The 25,114-nt window shown below is 36.6% G+C and overlaps 1 protein-coding gene across 6 annotated transcripts in view; it reads left to right on the forward strand.

Annotated features, from left to right (window-relative positions):
• The window catches only part of C1H8orf34 (chromosome 1 C8orf34 homolog), a 150,080-nt gene extending 125,788 nt beyond the window's left edge, over positions 1–24,292 (forward strand). For 3 of the 6 annotated variants that reach the window (XM_063169905.1, XM_063169925.1, XM_063169914.1), the window contains 3 exons: positions 3,220–3,340; positions 8,593–9,071; positions 14,408–16,441. In XM_063169905.1, the coding sequence (XP_063025975.1) occupies positions 3,220–3,340; positions 8,593–9,071; positions 14,408–14,647 (840 nt within the window). In that variant the 3' untranslated portion in view covers positions 14,648–16,441. Of the gene's footprint in view, positions 1–3,219; positions 3,341–8,592; positions 9,072–14,407; positions 16,442–23,266 lie in introns of those variants that run through there. The other 3 variants (XM_063169941.1, XM_063169933.1, XM_063169906.1) reach the window with 3 other exon arrangements.
• The last annotated feature ends 822 nt before the right edge of the window (positions 24,293–25,114 follow it).

Here is a 25,114-nt window from a genome sequence, read left to right on the forward strand (position 1 = left end):
GAGCTGTACAAATTCATTTATCCTTGCATTTGAATTGACCTGCTTCCAAAGCCTTCTTGATAACATCCCCTACTTTCAGCTTGTGTTTATCTTCTAGGAATAGAAGATCTGTTGCATAAATTGTTTGCTGGAGACACTGAGTACCTCTGTCTGTGTTTATGCATTATGCACCTAGATGAACTCATAGTCTCAAAATGTTAAAAAATATTTTTTAATGCTAAGTGTTATTTAGAAATATATACAAAAATGACCTGGGCCTGCGTCCAAAAATGTTGCTGATTGTAGCCATGGAATATTTAGCTTCACAGAAAGAACAAAAATGCTTACAGTACTGTTTTAATGAATTCTTATACCCTTTTTTTCCCAGATAATTTTAATTCTCTTTTAGGTAAGCATTTAATTGGAAGTTACTATTATTACAAGCATATAATTTGTTATGAAATGAAATTGCTAATAATAAATATCTCATCTTCCATAGAAATTATAGCAATACTGTTCTGATCTTTTGTGAAGTTATTGCCTGAAAAAAATGTCGAAAGCATACGATATAACATAAAATAGAAGATGCACAGGAAGAGTTACAAAATTTGGGGGAAAATTCATCCAAAGTTGTCCCGGTTTAACAGGGTGTTGGAACTGTGTATCTGAAAGAGAGTTTGAATATGTAACAGCAGAGAGCTTCCTGTACTCAGTGACCTTTGTTTTGTATGAGTCTTACATTACTACTGTGCATAAAGAGAAGTACAGTAAAAGCAAAATCTACCCAAAACCAGCAGAGGTTTGTAGAAGAGAAAGATAACTCCATTTCCATGAGCATTTCCAGGACATGGAAAGGACATGAAATCATCTCATCAGGCTAACCTTTGGAAATATGTTTTAAGGAGGTCAAGGAATTACTGAAAGCTGATAATAATTTGCTATGATAAGCTTGAATAGTCCAATGTAAGAATATTAGAAGAGCAGTTTGGCTGTCAAGTATTGCCACAGACCACTGACTATTTTTTATTCCATATTTCATCAAAGTTGTATTTATGAATGAAATTGTATCTTCAAAAAAGGATTAATCCTTATAACCCTGGGTTGGTTTTTTTTCCATATGCTTTTTCCCAGATATGAAAATATACCCTATAAAATGCAAATAAAAATGTCCTTTTTCCACCATAAAAATCTGGGGACAAAGAATATCTAAAAATATATTGAAAAATGAAAAATTGGAGTTTTCTTACATACCTTTTCCCCCTTTCCATCTCTTATTTAGTTTCATTTATTTCAGAGGAATTGATCACAAAATAGTATCTTCTTCCATTTAGAGATAGATATTGGATAATTAATATCTGTTTGCAATAATTATTTAGTAATGTAATTTAATAGAGATTAATTTTCTGTAGTGAGCTAAACAATTTGCTATTTGGATGGAGAATTCACAGTGAGGACCCAAGTCAAAAATGCTCAAAACCTCTTAGGGGAACAAGCGAATCAGGTCTAGTGATATGTCTGAAATAAAAATGTTTGAAGGTGCCTTTACTTCTGGGTAATTTACTGTTTTATTCAGCTATTGCTCTGTGTTTGCATTGGATAAAATAGAAGTAACTTCAACCAGGGAAGAATAAGCATTAAAAAAATTTGGAAAATAAAAATAAATGTTGTTACTGTTCTGAAAATTTTATTAATTAATAAGAACAGAAAATTTTATTAATTAATAATAATTATCTGCAGCTTCAAACTGTTTTGTATGCTGGTAAATGTGGCTGGGCTTTTTTGCATACGTATAAACAGCATTACAGTATAGCTATTGTTTTAAAAATATAAATCTGTGTTATCTTTTTTTTAAGATGCATGGTTCACAATGATCACTTGCATTCAAAGCAGAGTTTATTTTGAATGGATTAAGAATGATGTAAAATATATCCCATATTAACATTTTATTTCTAAAAGGGAAGGCAGCTACACTGTTTGTTTAAATCACTTCTATTTTTTTTTTCTTTTTTTTTTTCTTTTTTTTTTCTTTTTTTTTTTGTGAATAGAGATGATACCAAACCTATATTTTTGTGCTCACCCTTTGAACTGTGCTGCACCTTTCCCTGTGGGATAAGAGTCTGGCCAGGGCAGTGCCATCACTCAGGGCAGTGATCCACAGCAGCCCCGTGTCAGCTGTGATGCAGCTCCAGCATTGTGGACTGTGGAGTCCCCTGTGCCCTCTGTGAATGGGGCCACCAGTTTGGGTCTCCCTCCTCTGATCAATCATTCTTCTCCTGAAATTACTTCAGCTTAATGTCTTTGAAACAGTGGCCTTTCTAAATTTGCTCAGCATTTAATGAAAGATTTAAAAATTAGTAAGAGGTGAATGAAAATATGACCATTGCATAAGCCTTGTTTCTTTAGGAAATGAACAAAACTTTCTAGACTACAGATGAAATGCTTTTGTGAGGTTATAATGTAAAATTTATTTCAGATATTTCAGATTCAGTCAAGAATTATTTAATTGATGTTATTGTTTGTTGTTTTTATTTGGGGTTTTTTTCATGAGCAAGTCTTGCACAAATTGGTCATATGTTTTACTGTGCATTTCCCATACACATCTATCAAGTTTACCTCATAGTATGTCTTACAAAAATTTCCTAAAGCTATATTTAGTGGATTCCAGGAAAAGCAAATAACTTTGAATACCACAGTGTTCAATAAAGAAGAGACTGGGGGGCAATGGTCTGTTTGCTGACAACCCTTTCAAACAGGTATGGTAACTGGTAATTCAAACCCTGATGATTTAGCTTTTTCTGAAAGGAATACTTCTTGCAGTGATAAAATAGTACTGGAAATTTTGATTAGGAAATTCTAGGATATTCCCAGAAGTGCAGCTTTGCAGAGATGCTGAGCCAAATGTTATGGTAATTTAAAAAAATGCTTACTAAGTAATTGGGACTGCAGAGAATGTAAATCATTGAGGAATTTGTCCTGTTATGATGTCTCAGCATAGAGCAAGAGCTTATGTGAAGGTGTATATCTGAGTTATTTCAGAACTGCTTCTTTTAACTAATTCTTGCTATTTATTTTATGTACATTAAGAAATGATATTTTGTAGTATTTTGCATAAATTCTGTATATTCTACATAATAAGCTCCAGATTCCTGATCCAATATGGGGACATCACTCTTTTCATTGTTTGTTTTATAAATATGAAACTGGATTAAAAGCATTCCATTTTCTTTTTATTTGTGTAAGTCTCAGACAGTTTGGACCTTGGATGCTGTGAGTGTTAGACCTGGAGGTTCCCCAAGGCAGAAACTCCTAAAGGACTCCTTAGCAGCAAAAGAACTTCAGACCATGGAAAAACACCTAGCTGGTATGTATGGGATCAAGGAACCATAAAATGCCTAGAAGTACTCACCCAGCTTGCTCTGCCAATATTTCAGATGAAGGAAAAAATTATCTAACTCACATGCTGATGAAAACATATGAAAACTTTATTTTTTAATTGAAGGAAATACAGTTAGTGTTTTATTTGTAGATGTAATGAACTTCACTGTAATCACAGTAAGTACACTGCTTAAACAGTAATTAAACCATGTTAAATATACTGTGGTCTGAAAGCATAATTATGCACCTTTTTTTTGTTTTCATGTTTCACCCAGAGTTATGCAATAAGGAGGTACTGATGTTTTACTTACTGTTAAATAGTCTTTAAAAGCAGGCTGCAGTGGATCTTTAACTGGAGAACAGATTGCTTTGCAGGAAAAACTCGCCTTGTTCGTGACAATTCTGGCTGAGTGAAATCTGTTAGTTTGTGTGTCTTGGAACATCTGCAATGTCTTTGATGGGGTAACCATTTCTGAAAAGTAAGGAAAAAAAGTGTGGGGTTATTGGTAAAGAGATGTTTCAGAGATTTATAAAAATTAATGAGGAATATTCTAAAATTTAGCTTGCAATTTGTTCTTCTTTGTAAGCAAGGTTTTTTATCTTCAGCTTTTATTAAAAGGTATGACATAGACCTATTTGTGGTAGTCCTACATTATGCATGCTATTTGTCATATGGTGAAAGCTTCATAGGCTAATTCTATGAGAAGTAATTCTTCACTGGGACTTAAAGAATGTATATGTAAAATGAAGGTAGCAATGAAATTTATTTGATCATTCTTCTAAGTTATTTAGAGAATGAGGCAGAGAACGCTTTTGGTGTGATATTTTAAAATACTTTGGATATTTATCTTGCCAATAACAATGGTGAGAAAGCTGTATCCTCTTTAGAAAGGGAGTGTTGCAGCTGAGGTCAAGGCAGATGACAAAGCTGTAAGCACAGTTGAGGGAAGCTTTTTAGGAACAGGTTTTGCTCATAATGGAGCACGAACTGCAAATTACAATATATGCAAATGAAGCCTTTTTAGGTGGGTTTTGTGTCAGACAGTAAAGATGCTGTAATTCATTTTTTTTATAGGTTCATAAAGCTAACAGCTATGAGAGCTGCAGCCACTGCCAAACTAGATTTAAAAATATATGAGCCCTCTCTCTAAACTCTAAACTCTCCCAGGAACATCTAGTGGGAATCAGGAGAGCAGCAAAAACAGTTTCTGTAGCATAGCAGGGACCTGTGTAGCCCAAGGGCCCTGCTACAAGGTACCACTTGTTTTCCCTTATGTTGTCACTCAGGAGGAGTTTGGTGAAGATCTCCCTACTTTGATTTATGTCCTAACTGGTCTCACTTCCATGGTCATACAAGCCGTTCTTGCATGTATTATGCTGCGGAAAATGCAGTCCCTTGGCAAAGCTGACAGTAGTAACTACAATATTCAATAGAATATGCAATTTTAAATACTTAATTGACTGTAAAGTAACTAGGTACCTTTACTTAATCTCGGAGATTCCTTCTGCAGTTGTGTGACCCACAAGATTTTCTCTCTCACATCAGTGCTGTTCCTGTCATTTGACTTTTGGCCTGATATTTCAGTTGTTACATGAGGTTCAGCCGTTCTACTATTCAGTAATTTTTGTCTGACTGAGAACTTCACATTAAAACAGCCCAATTATTAAACATTGGACTATTGTATTCCAAATAATTCATGCCCTATTATAACACCGATGGTGCTTGAGACAATTACTCCCCTCAAAGACAAGAATAACATAATTTCCATGAGTAATCAGTTCAGAGTACCTCAGATAATAATGCTGTGGTTTTGCTTAGCCTCGTTTATCTTATACATTTGCAAAAGTTCAAGTGTCTGTAATATCAGCAAGTCTCTTGTTTCAGTTCTCTTAGCAAGTGCAATGGAACCTATTAATTCCACCAAATGGCTGCCTATCTAGGCAGCAATTTAGATGCCTGAGCTATGACTTGGATTACCTGTGTAATGATGAAATATGGCCCCCTGTCTCACATGCACCTTCTTAGGGGGCCTGGCCTTCCCTTATGGACAATGTGCTGGATAAAAATCACTCCTAACATAAGGCATAATTTGGTGTCTGTGCCTAAATTAGGAGCTAGCACCAATTGCCAGCAACTGCCTCAGTACCCTGACATTTGAAAGCAGCAGTTTTACAAAATCAGATACTGGCGCAGTTTTCCTTCTCTACATATGGCTCATATCTTTTTTTTGTCTAAAATCCAGGCTCTCATGTTATTATGGCTGCTTTATATCACAAGCAAATGGAGATTATTATTTTCTTGGTAGTTTATTCCAGCATCTTGCCAATTTGGTGTGTTGCACTGATTTTGTGGTCTTCGTATACTTCTGGAAAATATTTTATCACAAGAAGAACTGTTAAAAAAATAAACAGTTTATAAGTCCGTATGAATCATATCCTTATTCTGGATATTTTTTTATTTGAAAGCAAGATGTTTTTGTGTGGCTCTGTTGCATTTTATTTTCCTTTAAATGACCATAACAAGGATTTTTGAAAATCCTAAGTCATAATTCAATTGTGTTAGTTAATATGGATCAGATAATACTGCAAAGCTGGGAATGTATGACTTTTTTTTTTCTTTCTGGCTGAAAAGCTTATATTAAAGCAAAATCAAACAGAACATGTGTAAATAAAACTGAGTAATTATGGTATTGAAACATGTTAATTATGTGTAGAGAAATTATTATAATTGGTTTATCTGCAGGCCTGATTGCTATATGAAATTAAGGAAACATGAGCCAGCATATAATATTTATTTAACTCTATTAAATCATTCAATGTTCGTACTATTTTTTAGCATACTGAATTCACTCTACAGGAGGTCTGTAATTTTGCAAAGAAATAGACTAGGCTGGTTCTTTGCAAGACCATATTCTTCATTTGGTTTAAATCAGTAGTCCACAGTATTGTTTATTTGCCCCTGATTTTTTGCCAGGCATCTTACACATTCTGCACCAGAAGACAAGCAGGGAGGAGGTTAAGGGAGCTGCTTCTTCCCCCTCTAAGATCATCTCAGTTGGTCAGATCCTGGTGCTAGTAACATGGAGGTCACCGTCAAGGTTTGATCCTCACGTGGGCCAGATGGGAGAGTTGGACTTGATAATCCTTGTGGTTCCCTTGCAATTAAGAAGATTCTGGGATTCACTACTCCACAGTCGTGAGACCCCACCCGAGTGCTGCATTCAGCTCTGGGGCCCCCAAGGTAAAAAGGATGTGGACCTGTTTGAGCAAGTCCAGAGGAGGCCATGAAGATGCTCAGGGGGCTGGAGCATCTCTCACAGCCTGAGAGATGCTGTTGTTTGGCCTGGAGAAGTGAAGGCTACAGGGAGAGCTAATTGTGGCCTTCTGCTACCTAAAGAGGCCTGTAAAAGAGCTGGAGAGGCACTTTTTATATGGGTATGTAGTGATAGGACAAGGAATAAAGGCTTTAAACTAAAAGAGGAGAGATTTAGATTAAATGTTGAGAAGAAATCCTTGATTGTGTGGGTAGTGAGGCACTGGAACAGGTTGGCCAGAGAAGCTGTGGTTGTCTTGTACCCAGCAGTGCTCAAGGCCAGGTGGGATGGAGCTCTGAGCAACATGATTTAGTAGGAGGAATTCCTGCCTATAACCAATGGGTTTGGAACCAGGTGATCTTTAAGGTTTCTTCCAGCCCAAACCATTCTCTGATTCTGTGAAGTTACAAAGTGAAAGCATAATCAAAGAGTAGTTCAAGATGTCATAATTTCAAAATAGAAAGAATTAATTTTAAGGGGTCAATTATAAATGTTCTTAACTGTGTGCTAGAAATATTGATTATGTTTTGAAATTTGCTAACAGTAAAATATTTAATCTTTAAAAACTTGAGAGACACTTTTATCTGACACTTTCACAACTATTTCAATTTTATTAGTTTTTCTAGCAATAGCATTTGAATTGTGTGAAGGTTGTATTAGACTACTAACATGAAATTGGCATGGCTTATTTCCTGTTTCCAAGATCTTATAAAATATGTTGATGTTAAAGGATCTTTAATTATTTAACATACAACATTCCTTTTATACCTACTGGTAAACACAAGTGGAAAAAAATCTCATTTTCCAATATGCAGTTTAGAATCTGTTTCTTTTAGGACATTTAGGACCTGAAATAATTGATGTAAAATAAAAAAAATGAAATGCTTATTTTTGACAAGTTGACTTAATGGGTGTTTAAATCGGTAGAGCCTTGCTACTTTACAGCTTCTGAGACTGTGACTTGTTAATGGGAAATGGCATTCCTGTTTTAAAGATAATCAGCTGTCTCTATGAAAATCAAGTACATGCCAGTGAAAGTGAAAATTCATAACAGTAGTGTAAGATAAAATAAACTTGATTAAACTGTTTCTTAAGCTCTACATTTGTACTTGCAAGGACTTTCAATATGTTATCAATGCCAACCTAAGTTCCAGCTACCCTCGCCTGACTTTGATGGCTGTATTCTGATTTAATTCATTAGAAGCATTAATGTGATTGAAATTATTTCAGGAAACAATTTTCATTCACTGTCCTTAACCTGTTGTGGTTTAAAAAGAGATCTTATTTCTTATGGCTGTGTGCAAGGCAGGGGTTGGACCACCCAATGGCTGTCACCTTTTCTCCTTGGGCTCTGGACATCATGACCCCATCACCTGCTGTGGCACTGATGGCAGGCCAGAGCACGAGATGCAGGTTCAAACAGGATCACAAATCCAGACATGCCAGAGTTCAATTGTTAATTCCCTCAGAGTTTTGGTTGGACAGTAGACAGCAGGGCTAGAAGCAAAACTCTTGCCTTGAGACAGTTTTGGATTGCAGTTGAGGATGGCAGGTTTACATCACTGCTCTATCTTGGTTTGATACTAATCTTGATTTTGCAGTAACTGCAAAAGCCACAGAGACATAATTTTGATGACACAAGAGGAATTTTTATAGGTTGTGTTGATATTCAATGAAGAGGTAATATTTCATTGCTGCAGGGTAGCTATGTTTGCAGTGAATCAAATGTAAATAAACTTCAGGCAAATGCTTGCCAAACATTTGCACTGTTAATTCTGATGCTTTTATTTTAAGCATGAATAGATTTTCTCTGCACAGGTTCAGGTTTTCACTGACATTGGAGAAAATCATTGAGGGTTTTGAACCAGAGAGAAACAGACAGTGAGTTTCTTTCTTTTCCATTTGTTCATGTGTGTGTGCACAGACATTGAGAAGGACCTCGCACTGTGGGAAGAAGCAAGGCTCTCAAGAAGCCCTGGTGTCCAGCATCCCAGTGTAGTTACCTCTGACCACCAAGGCACTCTTCAAGCTGCACAGGGCCCAGCCCCAAGGCCTCAGGTGCCAGCTCCAACAGGGAAGAACGTTCAGCTCCAAGGAAGCAAATCGCCGCCGCTGCCCACCAACAGCAGAACACAGGTCTCCAGTGTCACAAACAGCAGTGCACAAACCAAGAGGCCAGCAGCTCCAGGGAGCAGACCTATGACCCCAAATAGCTTGTTGTCACGGCCTCTTACCCCTAGCAACCAAGGAAATAGGGAAGGCATTATTAGCATTCAAAGAAGCAGATCTTTGTCATCCAAGAGCCAAATGGGGAGGACCCTCAGTGCTGCTTCAGGGCTTTCTGTGCAAGTGAGTGGAGATGTTGTTGGAACTGTCACTACTCAGAGAAACAGTTTATCAGAAGTAAGATTTTCAATTTAATGTTTTTGCTATGTTTAATAATGCCAAGACTTTATTGCATTTTATGTTCAAGTAACATCAGTATACCTAATGTAACTTACTGTGCTGAAAAGAACTTGAAATAGAATGATCAGAAAATTAGCAAGGAAATACTGCTCAGCTTTGAGAGGTACTCATTAGAGAATGTCAGTATTATTACAGAAATCATACTGAAACACTTGTGTGCCCCAAATTTACCATGAGCTCGGTAGGGCTTTGCCTGTACAATGCATAGCAGTTTTATTAGCATTACAGTTTCAACAGGTGCATATCTCTGGAATATTAAAAAAAAAACTTTATCTAATCTTTATGATCCATGATATTTTTTTTCCTGCTGCACTGGCAGTGCATGATATTTTCTCGATCTACTTTTTATTTCATGTTTTTGGGCAATTGGAATGATTAGATAGGCATCACTGAAAGGACAGGTTTTTCCCAAGCACCAAACTGAATGCAAGAGAAAATGTCCAACATTGTTGAATCGCTGTCTAATACTGTCTAATACTATATGCATGGTATCTAGGCTAATTTGCAGCATAAAAAATTCCTGTCACATATTATTGGCTTTATAGGACTAGTCTTTGTTTAAAACAAAACAAAAGAAAAAGTTAAAGTACCTTGTAAATTCTGAGTAGGATTCTCCTCTGCTAACCTTAGCTGCCTTAAAGATAACTTCAGTGTGTGGGCAGTGGAAATAAAAGCACCTGTGAAAGAAAACCCCTGCTGTCTATCTCTATACATGCCTTACAAAGGTGAGTCTTTTCTCAGGATATGCCAGTCCTTCTATACTGACTTGAGAAGGAACTATGTGTCTAGACTGCTGATTTTTTAGTGGTGGAATATGTTGGTTCCCACCATTATTACCAATCTCTTTCTAATCCATTTGTCAAAACCTGGAGACCTTTTTTCCAAGACTGAAAATAATATCATACCTTTAGATTGTTTCTGAGGAGTATCATCTGTTTTAACAATCTGTTGGGTGTGACACTTGATACAATGTGTTATCAGTCTCATGACTTCTAAAGGAAATTTCAAATGTTGTTTATGATAGTGTTGCTTAGGGTTGCTTTTAGAAAAATTAGAGATTAAATACTTAGTATAACTCTTCAATTAATTATATGACATCCTTTATTTGTTGTGAAGGAAAGGAAATGAGGCACAGACTATTCTAAAATTTGGGGAAGAAATCTTACTTCAATTTGGTGGTGAAATAAATACTCATTATTTTGGTGTTTGAATGACAGTGCACTAATCCCATCACTTGAGCTGTTTCTTCACTTAGAATTGAATATCCAGATTAAAGACATGAGGACTGAAGGTGACTACAGTTCTCCTGAAAGTGTCTTCACTGCCAGTTGATATATTTTCAAGCCACATTTCCCATTTAAAAAAAAAGAAAGACAATTTTAACAATTTTTTTTTACCAAAAATCACTTTGTGTTCTCTTTTGAAGTATGGGATGTGTTTGTGTGTTAGAATTTCCTCTCATACCAGAAAATGAGAATTGAAATTAATTTTTAACTAAAATATGTTCAGAAGAAATGAAGGGTTTTATTGTCTCCCAACTAAATTCTTGACCCCTCTTTTTCTTCTTTTTTAGGCAGTCTTGTTCTTAAGTGATACACAGTCATGTGATGCCAAGTAAAATGATTGTATATGCTCATGAAACTATGTGTATGTAACGTGTGAGAGATTTCCAGTCTGCCCACCACTTTTGATATTTCCTGTAAAAAGGCAGACAATTAAAAATGCTTTCTTCCTGAGCCTTTCTGTAGCTATGGTAATAATAAGCAAGAGTTCCATTTAATTTGCTGTGTCTTGTTACTTCTGTTTGCTGATGGCTCTCACAGTAAGTGTCCTGTTATGCCTTTAATATATGTATATATTTGTCTCAAGAATTTTAGGAAGTGAGCAATATCATTATGCTATTTTCCAGTTAGAATAGCATGTCCAGATTCAGCCAGCAACCCACTGTAAAGCTGATGTTAAACCTCAGCATTTCTATGCAGGATCTTATCCTCTGTTAAAATCCCTTCTAGAAGTGACAAATTCTTTTCTTTCTCTTTGCTCACTGGGTACAATAGTACTTTGGCTGCTAGTGACCCAGCTCAGACCCTATTTATCCTTTCTGACATTCACAAGTGACCTTTGACATAATGGAAACTCAGCTTGGGACTAGCTCTGCTTCCAAAGGGAAAGCTGATGGTACGAAGCGTTCACACTGAAGACCAGGTTGGGAAGGCCCATGGATATCAGAAAGAAGCTGATGGAGATGTGGCCAATCTGCCACTCCCAGCCTCATTTTTGAAGTGTTATACTAGAAGCTTTCAAGCTGTCTTTTGCCCACTTAAGTTCCTGGTCACTTAGAGAAGTGGATTTAGACAGAACATACCCAGGAAATACATCTGCTCTGTGACATTTTTTGCCACGTTAGACATTTCCTCCCATTTGTGGTCATATGATTTCACTTTCTTGTGTCACAGCTTGTCTCTGACCATGGAGATATATTTTAAAAAGGCAGAGATGGTTTGGGGTAGGAGAACAAGAGTCCTGCCTGTCTTTGTACTATTACAGATCACAAACATAAAAACTCAAGGCTGATACTGTAATTTATTTTGCAACTTTCATTGCAGATTTTGTATCCTCTTCCTGTATACAACCAGTAAAATAAAAGAGGGGACATTATCTTTATTCTTATTAGCCTTATGGTCTCAACTGGGAATTTCTACTGGATGTAAATACACTGTGGTTATATTGCCAATCCTATGGAAGATACTATGATAAAATTTTTTGCAAATAACTCTGCTTCCTTACTTTTAGGTGATGTTAATGGAATTAATCAGTAGAATGTTGATATATATTTGATGAGAATAAGTCAGTTGAAAAGAATGTGACTACTGGGTGCCAGGAGCATGTTTTACCCTAAGGAGCTTGATACACTTATTTATTTACTTGCTTATTTGTTGGGAATTTTAACATATCTCTCAATGCCTTATGTATGCTTCCTAGATTGTAATGTGTTTCAAAGTAACATAACAAGTCTAAATAGAAAAATATTACTAATAAATACAATTCAAAGTTCTTAAGCTTTAGTAAAATTCATGCTGCAGCATGGGTGGTTCAATCTTGTTACAGCACAAATCTTAAATAATTTGGCAAGTACTTAACATATCAGCTGTTAAGAATGTTTTGGGTTTTTTTAATGCTCAAGACTTATAATGATCTGAGATTTTGTGGACAAGTTTCTGCCTCCTGGCACACATAATATTACTAAGTTCTAACAGGTGTGTTTTATTATCAGCTCTGTTCAAGGCTGAATTGAATTATAGCAAAGAAATGCTACCTAGAGAAATAGTTTTATTATCTCTATAAAGGTAATAAATCAGGGTTCCAAATCCTTTGGCAGAGATACTTTTATTCATGGTCCTAATCCTTTGGTGTTTTGTATAAATTGGCAAAGAAATGTTGAACCCTGCTTATCTCTTTAGGATGGATTCCATTAAAGTGACACAATTCTGTGATACTTGTCAATAGCTGTTGAGATGAAAATACCACTGACTCCCTTGTTTGCCATATCATTTTCTGAACAGAAAAAATTTTGCAATCATTTCATTTATTCAGATAATTCAAAGTGGTATTCAGCAATCCTCATTAGTCTTATTAGTCTGTCATTGTTGAGAGCAGGAAAGTTTGTCTTATTTGAATACAGCCTTGATTAACAAAATTTTTACTTCAATTTACTGGAGTATAGAGCATAACTTGTGATGAGGACTCTCTTTTTGGTCAGATACTCTCATTCTGTTCCCCTGCCTGGCTCAGGACTTTGCTCTGTGTTTTTGGAAGATTAAAAAGTGTGTGGATCAGTGTGAGAGTCACTCATCCCTACTGCAAGAATCCTGTTCCTTGAACAAAAACATGTTCAGTGTTGTAGGCAGCAACATTCTCCAGCACAGCACATTGGAAATGGCCATACGTGAGTGAGGCCTGAAGCTCCTGCCTGAATTTACTGTTGGCCCATGGCAGCAGTGTTTGTGAATTTTTAGCACGTTACTGACAGAATTAATAATTTACTCCCAGCGAGCTAGATCTTGATTGAGCAGTCTCCCTAAGCTGATTTAAACAAGCCTGAATTCTGTATTTAAATCAGATAGCCTAAGAATAAAATTTATGTTGCAATACAATTTAAATATGTAGATTCTCATTTCAGCTGATGTAACACAAAACAGGGTTATTACCCCCCTTTTTTTTCAATAACATATATAAATCTGGCCAGTGATTTTATGATATCTGGCCAAGGTTAAAGTTTTCTTTTATAGACTAAACTTGCATGTTTGAACTGCCTTTGAAAAGAAAACTGTGCATTCCAGTCTCATCTCTCCCCATGAATATTTCAAAGGAATGTGTCAAAGTATTTTATATGTCTGTTTGTATACCTGTTCACATACATATGTGTGTGCCTGCATGAAAAAATATTCTTATACGCATACATGTAAACATTATATTAAAAAGTAGGGCATTTTAAAACATTTTCAAAAGCTATATACAGCTGCATATGCATTTTTAACCATGTAAAAGATTTATACTTTGATTTTTCACATTTAACATGTAAAACTTTTACATTTTGATGTTTTAATGGTATCTTAGAGACAAAAAGTTTCCATAACATTTTTTCTTCCTAAGCCTTCTCCTTAGGCAGCAAAACCATAGGTTCTAAATCAGGTGTCAGATTCTTGTACTTATTAGACTAGAAACAGTGAAAGTTTTGACAGATCAAAGCCTCACTTAAGCAAATTGCATTTGAAATGTCTGTTCAGTGCAAAAACTGCAGGATCAGATGTAATATCTGCAATTTTGTCTTGTCATTGCATTTCCAAGATGAGTATGTATGTATCTTACATATTTATAGTGTATTTATAGTGGAGAGGCAGTGAAATAAATCCCTTCATTTTAGTGTGTTTAGGTTTGATTTTTTTTTGTTGTTTCTTTGTTTGGTTTGTTTGTTTACTTTTGGTTATGTTTTGGTTTCTATTTTGTGGGGTTTTGTTTGTTTTGGGGGGGTTTGTTTGTTTTGGGGTTAGTTTTTTTGTTTGTTTATGGTTTGTTTTGTTTTGCTGAATAGATTAAAAAAATTTCCAACGAGCCTGCATCCTCTACATTTTGGTTTTATTTCACAGCAAGTTGTTTATTTGTTTTTAAAGGCTTTCTCCTCTCTAGTTAATTGAGGCTAGTGTTTGCTGCAGTCTTCATTTGTGCAGAAAAATTATCTGTCATTTTATCTAAAATAGATCTGTTTGTGGCAGGATGAATTCTTGCAACAGCTTCAACTTGCTCATCAACCTTGGATATTGCCTAGTGACACAGAAAGTGAAGGAGTGGAAGCTGACCAAGACAAATGTAAGTATATGTGTAAGGACCAGATAAAATGTCAAACCCCTCAACTGTACTTCTATTTTCCATTTCTTCAAATACTGTGGAGATGTCATGCCTGCTCTCAGGAGCTTTTCTCACAAATACCAATAACTTATTTGTCTGAAGGCTGAACCTTCTAGGACTGATCTGCAGAAGCTTTCCTGTAGTCACTGAACAATGACAAAATGATGACAGAACACTGTTTACTTAAGCTAAGTGAAACAATTTGTCCTGATGTGTTAAAGTAGCTGTTCCAGAAAATAACATGAACTTGAAATAGATAATCTGTTTCATAAATCTGTATTTACCAGCAAAAAAAAGCAAAGTAAAAAAACTCCAGGTCTGAAAAGTAGAGCCTCCTTCCTTAGGTGTGACACTCAATTATCTGTATTTTGCTTACATTCTTTGTAATTCATCTGTATAAATAAAAGTTCTTAATCATACCAGTAATCCTTAATATCATACACTCTTCAAAGTATTTGTCTAATCATGGAATAGAGGGTCAGCAGGATCAGAGCCTAAATGGCAGAACAAGTAACAGGCTATAAATTGCAATATTCTCAAATTGTAGCAAATTCTCCCTGCCTACAAGGTACCTGTAAATGATCTTACTGTTTCACATTATCTCTCTTAATTCACAGTAGTTTTGTGATCTTCAAGGGTGAATATGCAAACTTCTTCCTAAGATATTTTAGGTGATGTACTTGAAAAAGAGCAGATGATTTAATCAACATGTTTAGAAAACTCAATCCTGGTTTAAACATCAAGAGTTAACATACGAAAAAGATGTTTTCTTTATAGAAGGGAACAGTTCTGTAAGGGATTAAGTATTCATAAGAAACATGCCAGATAAACAGATTTTTTTTTTTAATTATGCCACTTTAAATAATTGTTTTGTACTCATACATCAGTTTCACAAATTCATACATATCCCAGAGTTTGACTAAAATTTAAATTTACACAGTGAGATCCTAAAGAGCATGTGCAGGTCTTTTTGAACACTAGTAAAATGTTACAATGAGATTCTGTGCATCCATCTGATTTTAGTCCAAGGCTGTAAGTCCAATTTGACTTGCACCAGAGCCTTTCAGTTGCCTTTGAGCTGAAGCTCACCTTAGGTGGCTCAAGAGAGACGCTGGGACCTGCCTTTTATGTCTATGCAATTTTTCCTCAGTATTTTCTGTAATGAATTTGCAGTCCCACAAACATTGGTAGGACTGGCTGTGAACACACAGTGTGTGTGACCAGGAAAACTGCTGCTCCAGGACATATCAGATGCACACCATGGTCTTGTGTAGCTGCTGTACTGGAATTGTGTGGGTGTGAGGACTTGTGAGCACCCAAAATCTTGTGCTATAATATTCCAAGAATATTACAGGTCATTGCAATTGCCCAAAAAACAAAGTGGCAAGTTAAATATTAAAAGCATGTTGTTAAGGTCAATGTCCAAAAGCCTCTTCAGCAGTGACAGACTTGAGCAATTGACCATCTCCCTCAGAAGCCTGTTCAGTCTTCACCCTCTCAGTAAAGGAATGCTCCTGATGTCAGTCTGAATCTCTCCTGGCACAGCTTTGAGCCATTACTTTGGCTCAAAGTGTTCTGTCACTGAATACCAGGGAGAAGAGATCAGGGCCTCTCTCTCCACATGCCTTCCTCAGGAAGCTGTGAAGTCAATCCTCAGCTTCATTTTCTCCAAACTAGACAAGCCCAAATCCTTAGCTGCTCCTCACAGGTCATTCCTTCACCAGCTTTGTTGCTCTTATCTGGACCCACTCAAGGGCCTTCACGTCCTTCTTAAATTGTGGTGCCCAGAACGGCACACAGTGCTCGAGGTGAGGCTGCACCAGTGCCCTACACAGTGGGACAGTCACCTTTCCTGAGCAGCTGGTGGTTCTGTATTTGATGCACCCCAGGATGGGCTTTGTCCTGTTGGCTTCCAGGCCATGCTGCTGATTCTTGCTGTGCCTGCTGCCAGCCAGCACCTTCAGATCCATTTCTGCAGAGAGGCTCTCCAGCCACTCCTCTCCCAGTTTATACTTTTGCTTGATATTAGTCTGTCCCAGCTGCAGAATCTGGTGTTTTGACATGTTAAACTTCATGCCATCGATCACTGTCCAGTGTTCCAGTCTGTGTAGATCCCTCTGCAAAGCCTCTTGTCCCTCCAAAGAGTCAGCAGCACCTCTGAGTTTGGCATCATCAGCAAATGTGCTAATGGTGGATTCAACCCTCCCTGCAGGTTGTTGGTAAGTGTTTTTGACCAGAACTGGCCCTAGAATTGATCCCTGGGGAACACCACTGGTGACCAGTGGCCCCCTTGGAGCTGTGCCCTTCAGCCAGTTCTTCACCCAGCACAGCCTGCAGCCACTCCTCCCACAGCTGGACAAGTTGTCCTGAAGGATGCTGTGAGGGACAGAATCAAAAGTATTCCTAAAGTACAGAAAAACCATGTCCACCAACTTCCCTCCATCCATCCATCCATCCATCCATCCATCCATCCATCCATCCATCCATCCATCCATCCATCCATCCATCCATCCATCCACCCACCCACCCACCCACCCACCCACCCATCCATCCATCCATCCATCCATCCATCCATCCATCCATCCATCCATCCATCCATCCATCCCCAACTGGTGGGTGACCTTATCATAGATGGCTATCAAGTTAGTTAAACAGGTTGACCTCAGTGTAGTTAGCTGGTGCACTCTCATATCACTGTTTCTGCTACTAAAACTAAAGGGATAAAACAGAAATGTTTTATTAAAGTAATATCTCCTGTAACTGAAATCTAATAGTGAAAATTTTTATTAAAAGTAACTAAGGATGGTAACATCCCTGTCTGAGTTTTTGTGCTAGTGACATTGTCAAGAAAGTGCAGAACTGCCACTGCTGACAAAGAGAAGCTGCCAATTCCTGGTTGTGAAGTGGAGCCAGCAAGGAGCTTTGGCACACTTGCTGTTGCCACTGCTTGTAGGTAGACCAGCTGGCAAGATTACACATAATTTTTCCCCCCAAAGTAATAAATCTGTGCAGGTATTTTTTGTGTGATTTAGTGTTGAGAAGGCCCAGGAATCCATAATTTGTGAGTTTGAGCAGAAGAGCTGCAAAATTAATCTTTACAATAGCAACACCTGTTCTTTGACTTAGCCTTTGATAAATTACATGTGGATAATATTTACCACATTCTTTGACTACTTTGAGATAATAGCAGCCAGGTGTAAAGCTAGTTTTTGGTAGTGGGAAAACAATGCAGAAAGAGAAACTGTGTGAGTCACCTTGAGTTCTTTAAAAGTAATATCGTCTGGTTAGAGTTTTAGAAGAAAAAGAATGAAAAAAATAAGAGGGGAACAGTTCCAAATGTATTCAGATGTAAGAGTTTAGGGAGACTATTTTCAAAGTAAGTGATAACTGAACAGAACTGGGTCACTGGAATCTCAGTATCTCTTGACAAGCATCATTTGCAAAACAGATACAACAGCACATATCTCGTCTTATGGAAATAAGATCTTGGTTCTCAGTTCTTGTACCTCAGACTTTACATTTTAAATTCTCCAGGCTCTCTGACAGCATTTTAAAAATTTATCCTTAGCATCAAGTTTCAGTGATAACTAGAAGTCAATAATTGTTAAACCTTCATACTAATTATGACAACATTTTAAATCAAATAGCTACTCACATAAAAGAGTTAAATTATTCTAGCTTAAAAGATTTTTTATGTTAAAGAAGAAAAGAAAAATATTTTTAAGAAGCTTTGTTGATTTTTTAGCATACTCCTTCCTTTTCCTCTTTGTGCACTTAATTAAGTTTGTGGCCATAGATCAGAGAAAGAGATCAGGTATAATTATTTGCTCTTGTAATGTACATTTTGTTATTAAAAATAAAAATTAAGACGTGCATTTTAAGAGCTATTATAATTTAGAAACAAAATCTTTTCTGCTTGCAAAATGTGTTTTCCTTTGAAACTCTCTACACAATGAGAGATGAAAATTGTCATGCAGCATGATCCAAAATCAAGGACCTGTGGTGTCCTTTTAGAGTGACTAAAAATGTCTCTAGACAGAACCTCATGTGTGTTCTTCCTCTGTGATTCTGGAGACAGTTCCCCATTATTATCTGCAGTAGTTTGCGTGTGTGCTGATTCTCTGTGAAGAGTTTTCAGAGAATGCATAGAGATCATTCTTGGAAAAAGGAGGGATCTGGAGAAAATATTTACCACTTGCATAATCCTTCAGTTTGATGAAAATTCTTTGAGCTGGCAAGAATAGATTTTCCTCTTTATGGGGTACTGATGCACAGAAACAGAAGAACCACCACCAGAACATTTTTTAGACAGCTTTTATGAGAAGAAATTCATCCCTTTCAGGGGTCTGACAAGAGTCTGCTTGAATTTTCCCTTGAGAAAAAGACCTACAAAGATTGAAGATTGGAAATTTCTAAGTATCACTAGCTTCCAAGAACCTTGAAAAGACAAAAGACAGGGATTTTGGTATAATTTGACCTGCCATCTCTAGTCTTGGCAAGGATTGCTGCCCAAAACACTAAGTCTGCTTTCTTGGATGCCAAACTCAAGAAGTAACCCATACAGCAGATTTCTCCAGGTCACACAGCCTTGGACATAAAGGGTCCCAGCCTCCAGTCAGTCCATCTAGCAGATGTACATGATAGGTGAATGAAGTAGACTCTTGAAAAGCTTGCTACTTGTTAAATCCATATTAAATATACCCACAGAACATTTAGGACTGGAAGGCACCCTGAAGGATCATCTGTGTAAAAACATTCCTTTGTGCTAATCTGCTTAAGGCATGCCAGTTTCTGTAGTTAATGGCACACAAAGTTGTGTGTCTATTATCACTTCATTCCAACTTGCCAAAAGGAGCACTAGATGCTCATTTCTAGCTCAGTTGATCTGGGGCAAGTCTTGAACTCTTGCCCTCTGACCTCTGGGTTTTCCTACTCTTCATCTGCAAACTCTTTGCTAAGGTTGACTGTGAAAGGTCTACTGCTGATAAATCAAATGTTCATTGGGAATAAGTGGGATTTCTACTCCATTCATTCTTGCACTGGTCTTGCAACTCTGCAGTCAAAGACACTCTGCTGATGACTTCAACAGTTGTTGAAGGAAACCTTCATTTTCCCATTTGCACGTCTGCCTAGGGAAAAAAAAACTAAAAGAATGAAAGATCAGGGATTTTGTAGACTTGAGAAATTCAGACTGTCTTCTAGTAAAATTCCAATCCATACAGTATTTGTCCATGGGTAAAGATCCTTGCACTGAGTAAATTCACATGCCAAAACAGTCAATTTATCCTAATTATGCAAGTAAGTTTTCATAAGATTTGGAAGATAGTTTGGCCAGAGTTAACAATAAGGAGGAATCTACTGTTGGAATAGGTTTTTGCTGTGAAAGTTTGCTTTCGCTAGGGCCAGGTGCTATTCAGTATGAGTAAGAATGACAGAATCGGGGTTAGAGGAGCAACTATTGATTGCAGGCATCTATGCAAACACATTCCATTTCTGTAATTCAAATTCAGCTGTTTGTATTTGTGCTCTGCTCTGATAGAGCATTGGAAATGTCTCTTTCAGTGGGTTTGAGTTTAGGACAAGGCTAGATGTGGTTTCTCTAGAAAGTAAGGTGCTTATCAGGCATCACTCAAATGTTACTCAATTATATGTCTGATTAGTAAGAGCAGAATTGTTGTAGTTGGCAGTTTTTCTCAGTGAATAATAAATTCACTATAAATACGCACTTTTTTTTTTTTTTTTTTTTTTTTTTTTTTTTTTTTTTGTCTCACAAGTGAATCTGTCCCAAAAATAAACTTTTGGGAGACTTTTATCCCAATTCATGAATCTTCTGCAGATGTTGATGTCCTTCTTTCCTTTAATATTTAGAGAGTGGTAATACAAACTGCAGTAAAAAATTCGTATCTCTCCCTTCCATGTAATCTCTGCAGAGGGTGTCATAAAGCTTTTGTCTGCTTGGGATATGAGTTATTTACTAAATTTCTGCAGTATGCACTTATGGTTGTTAAAGAATGTTGTCTCTCATGCCTGACATTGGCTTGCCTACGTATTTAGCTTGAGACAGTTCTATGTCCTCTTCAGAAATAGGACACCAGAAAGGGGATTGTGCTTCTTTTAAACAGAATTTCTCCAGGCCTATTGGATGGTATTGGCTGGATGTCTTGTGACACTCGTGGCTAAAGCTGCATCACTTCATATAACTGCTTTCTGAGTCTGAAAGTAGATGAGAACAATTCTCTAGCATGGTAACCTGCCCATTTCAATTTAATTATTTATTGATGGTGAAACAAATGTAGAGATTCACATTATTTCTACTAGAAGTCAGATGACTTTTGGACAGTGAGTGGTGAGTTCAAATGCAACTAGATAAAGTTGAAGTTAGACTCAAGTTTCCTATTTTTTGAATGGATGTGCTTAAATACAAACCTGCAGTAATCTTCTTATATTATTAAGGCTTTAAGGCACATTGCTTTATTTATCCTGACTAATATTTGGTTTCACTTTGGAAAAGTTCACATTTGACTAAATATTTAGTATGGGAAGGGAATTTTCCATTGCAGGGAGTAAAAAAAAATAAATTAAAACCTGTTTTAGTGCAGAAAGCTTTTTTCAGTAAAGCTTCCAAACCTACAGATATCTTTTTCTACAGCTTTCCTTATTATGCTAAACTTGGACTCCCAATGACATTTAATGTAATAAAAAGTGACACTGTAATTTAAAAAATGGCCTAGAGAATTATCAGGACACACATTAGGTAAATTAAAAGCTGGTTCAATGAGGAATCAAAAACTTGAGTTTCTAATGGGAAGATGTAGATGAATGGGGCTCATTAGGGTCTGATAGGTTTGGATAATGGGTGGGAAGGACAAGTTGAAGTTATTAAATGATATGAATCCCCTGGTATAATGGCCAGATTCCAGTAAAATGCACTTTATTATAACCAGATGAAGTATATTTAAACCAAATGAAATATATCTGGCACCAGAGAACCATATCTGTCTCTGCTGCAGAATAATGAGGCTTTGTCCTGGAAAGCAGTGACCTAATGGATTTAGGATGGTCATAGAAGATCATCTCAGTGTGAGCTCTCAGCACAATGCTGTCACGAAGAACAGTAGACCATTTCTTGAATGCCTTAGAAGTTAAGTAGCAAAGTAATTATTCCACATAATATCAGTAAAAATACCCATGGGTTAGGTGTCTTTCCATTAAGACAGACTGGGATTGCTCAATGGACTTCAGGAGGTGGTTAAAAATGACCAGCATTTGGGAAACCCTGTTAGGAATTTGCCTCACTCACATAAAGGCATTCAACCAGAAACTTCAGAGATAACATGATTTCTGTAGATGTTTAAATAAAAAAGATTGATCAAACTGTGACAAAGGAAATTAAATGTTCTGTCCTAGCAAGCAGGAGCTTCAAGTGTTATAAGCAAAAAATAAAGGACACAATGAACTCAAAGCCATTAACATGTGGTTAACTTCTTAAATTAACTCCTCCAGATAAGACCAGTCCCTGGGTCTTCTGTGGGTAACAGTCACAAGAAGAATCTGCAAATGAAACAGGCTTACACATATTTGCTTTTCTTTATCCCACCATAAGACAAGTCCATTACTTATAGATCAAACTGTGATACAGCTTGAATATCTGCTAAAAGAAGCACCTCCAAGGAAAACAGCTGAACATTAGGTATAAATGACAAAAAGCCCTCAACTATATAAAGGTAATCAAGGATAAGAACTGTTGCTAAGGTTTCCTAGGCTTTTTGTCTTGTGTTTTGTTTGTTTGGTTAATTTGTTTTTGTTGTTGCAGAGGTTTTCATGGTATGTGCCTTGCTTTGTTGGTTATCAATACAGAATCACATGCAAATTCCAGGTTTATCATCTGACAAAATGAAAATTATTCCAATTGTATTAAATTAATTAGCTGGAGACAATGGAAAGAATTTGTTCCTGCCAAGTTTCTTAAATCTCCCAGAAAGGGCTTGCATATTTAAATGTTCAAAAGGAGTGAAACTGCTGTGCCTGATTTCCTGCAGTGTTTAAAAAAGGAAAGGTGGAGGCTTCTCAGGTAACACACAGATCTTTGTGCAGCCACTAGTACAATTAAATGAGGTTGAGGTGTTTATTTCCAGTTCATAACCTCGATTCTCTCACTGGATCTATGTAATAGGTCCAGTTACAGCATTATATTTTCTACAAACTATGGAAAGGGCAGGTTGTGTTCCAGTCAGCAACATTTGCAAAACAGTCCATTGCAATCTGCATCTGTAAATATTTTTTAAAGCTAGATTTCCATTTGCTTTGGGGAAGGTTTTCAACCTGAACACAAGGAGAAATTAAAACATTGCTATCTCAGCTTCTCTGATTCATCACAGGTGAATATTATATTCCACGTTTTCTGAAACACAGGCTACTTTTTGCAGTCTATTACCACTATTGAAAAAGAAGTAGCAGGAAAAAACCCCTCAAAACCACTGAATAATTGGAACAAATAGTATAACTAAGGGCAGTGTTGTTTGTTTCTGAATGTTTTAGAAACAGCAAAAAATAATTGAGATTCACTAACATACTCATCCACATTGCTTATTTAACTGCGAATTCAACATAATAGAAAACTCTTACAAAATGAAAACATGGTGAAGGATTAATTTTCCCTTTTCTCCTATTTTTGTGTACATTACATTTGAGCCCTAATATCTGTGTTTTTCTGTTTGATTTCACAGGTTTGTGAAATCAGTGGAATTATTGAAGAACAATTTAATAAAAAACAAAAATATGGTGATCAAAACTACACCTGAAAATTTGCTTTAGTTTATTCATAAAAAAATTAAATAAAGTTATTTTTCTAGTATCAGCAGCACATGAGTGAAACTGCTCTGACATGAGGATGCTGTAATGCACTGAATGAGACTATTTACTGTGGTACAGTGGCCTTAGGAAAGAAGGGTAATTGTCACCTTTTAGTATAAATTTACTACAGTATTTTTTTTTAGTTTATACCCCTATTGTTTTGGATTGACATTTGATAAGCTAAATTCTGCCTGACCAAAACAAACTTTGCCTAAAGATTGTATGTATTTTAACTTGTCTAAGGTTTTCTACTCCTTATATTTTTGTAATCTTTGCTCCTTTTTAGATTAATAAACATTAAAGTATTTGCTGCATCTGCCCATGTGTATGTCCCATTCAGGTCTCACAGAGAACTGGCTGTTCACTCATAGTCACCTGCAGAGAGAGGTCAGACAGGGGAATGAGTGAAAGAGTGTGTGTGGGTAGCAGAAACAGGTGCTGCTTGTGCTGCATAGCTTTGTATTGAATTTATCTTCTTTGATCTTTAAAACAAATAAAGACTCTGTTAAAAAGGGGGACATAATAAGGAGTGGTGCATGCATGCAAAAATAAAGCACCTAAAAGGAATTTCATATATTATGATAAAGTGTTAGTTACCCATGTGAATTACTGAGACAAACTTGCTGTTTAAAATATTCTATCTGGTGTGTGCTGTGTGCTTGGAACTTTAGAGGATGTGTTAGCACAGACATCAAATGAAGGGATGTGGCAGTTGGATTTACTGATTTCATTTACCTGTTAATTCTGTCAAGTGTGTTCTCAGTTTCCTCTGTCTTCAATTATGTATGCTCGGGTCCTGTATCTTTGAGAGAATAATGAAATTGCTTGCAACTATTAAAAAATACAGTATTACAAAGCATCTATTTGTTTAAGAAATAAAAATGAGTTGTCTGTCATAAGTGTTTCATAGTGTGAACTTTTTTCTGCTGTCTCACGAATGCAGAGTGCTAAATACACAGAAACACTATTGTCTGTGTTAGTCGTGAGTGAGTGAGTGAGTGAGTTAAATGGAAGTTAACATTGTGGTGAGCAAGTATTTGCTATATGTGTCATCATAGTGTACAGTTCCTATATGTAAAATGTTTGGCATACTGGCATAGTGCCTTTAAGTTCATTTCAAGAAGGTACTTTGTTAATTTGTCATCAGTAAAGGAAATCTGTAATGCTGTGTGCATTTGCAATATGCTTGAGGGCTCGTTTCCATATGGGGGGTATATTGTCATTGATTAGTCAGTTGTGCTCAGAAAAGCATTCCTGTGAAACTAATGTCTCCTTTTCATGGGTTTTGTTCTTCCTTAGTGGTCCTCATTTCACATTTTACCTTGACTTTACTGAAAAATATAAAATAGGATTGCCTAATCTTCTTTTGGTTGCTTCACTCAACATCTGCTAAGCTGCATGCTTTCTGCTTCATGTCATTACTGGGTGAAATTATGATTACATTTAATCCTTGGGAAAAATTTCATTGACTTCAGGAGAACCAAGATTGCTCACAAGTTGAGAAAGAAATTGGAATTTGGCAGCATCTTAATTCTAGAAGTTCTGCCATGTATGAGAACTTGAAGACAGTTTTGGCCCAGTACGGCAGAGATATTTGGTCAGGGATGTGTCTGGTTTGAAATTTTGGTTACGGATGAAGAGGTACAAGACAGGCTTTATTCAGAAAGGCAGAATATCAATCATGTCCCTGGTATTCAGAGGGGAAAAAGGCTTTTCAGTTA

This window comes from Melospiza melodia, chromosome 1, assembly GCF_035770615.1.
Source record: "Melospiza melodia melodia isolate bMelMel2 chromosome 1, bMelMel2.pri, whole genome shotgun sequence".
In the NCBI taxonomy this organism is placed as follows: Eukaryota; Metazoa; Chordata; class Aves; order Passeriformes; family Passerellidae; genus Melospiza; species Melospiza melodia.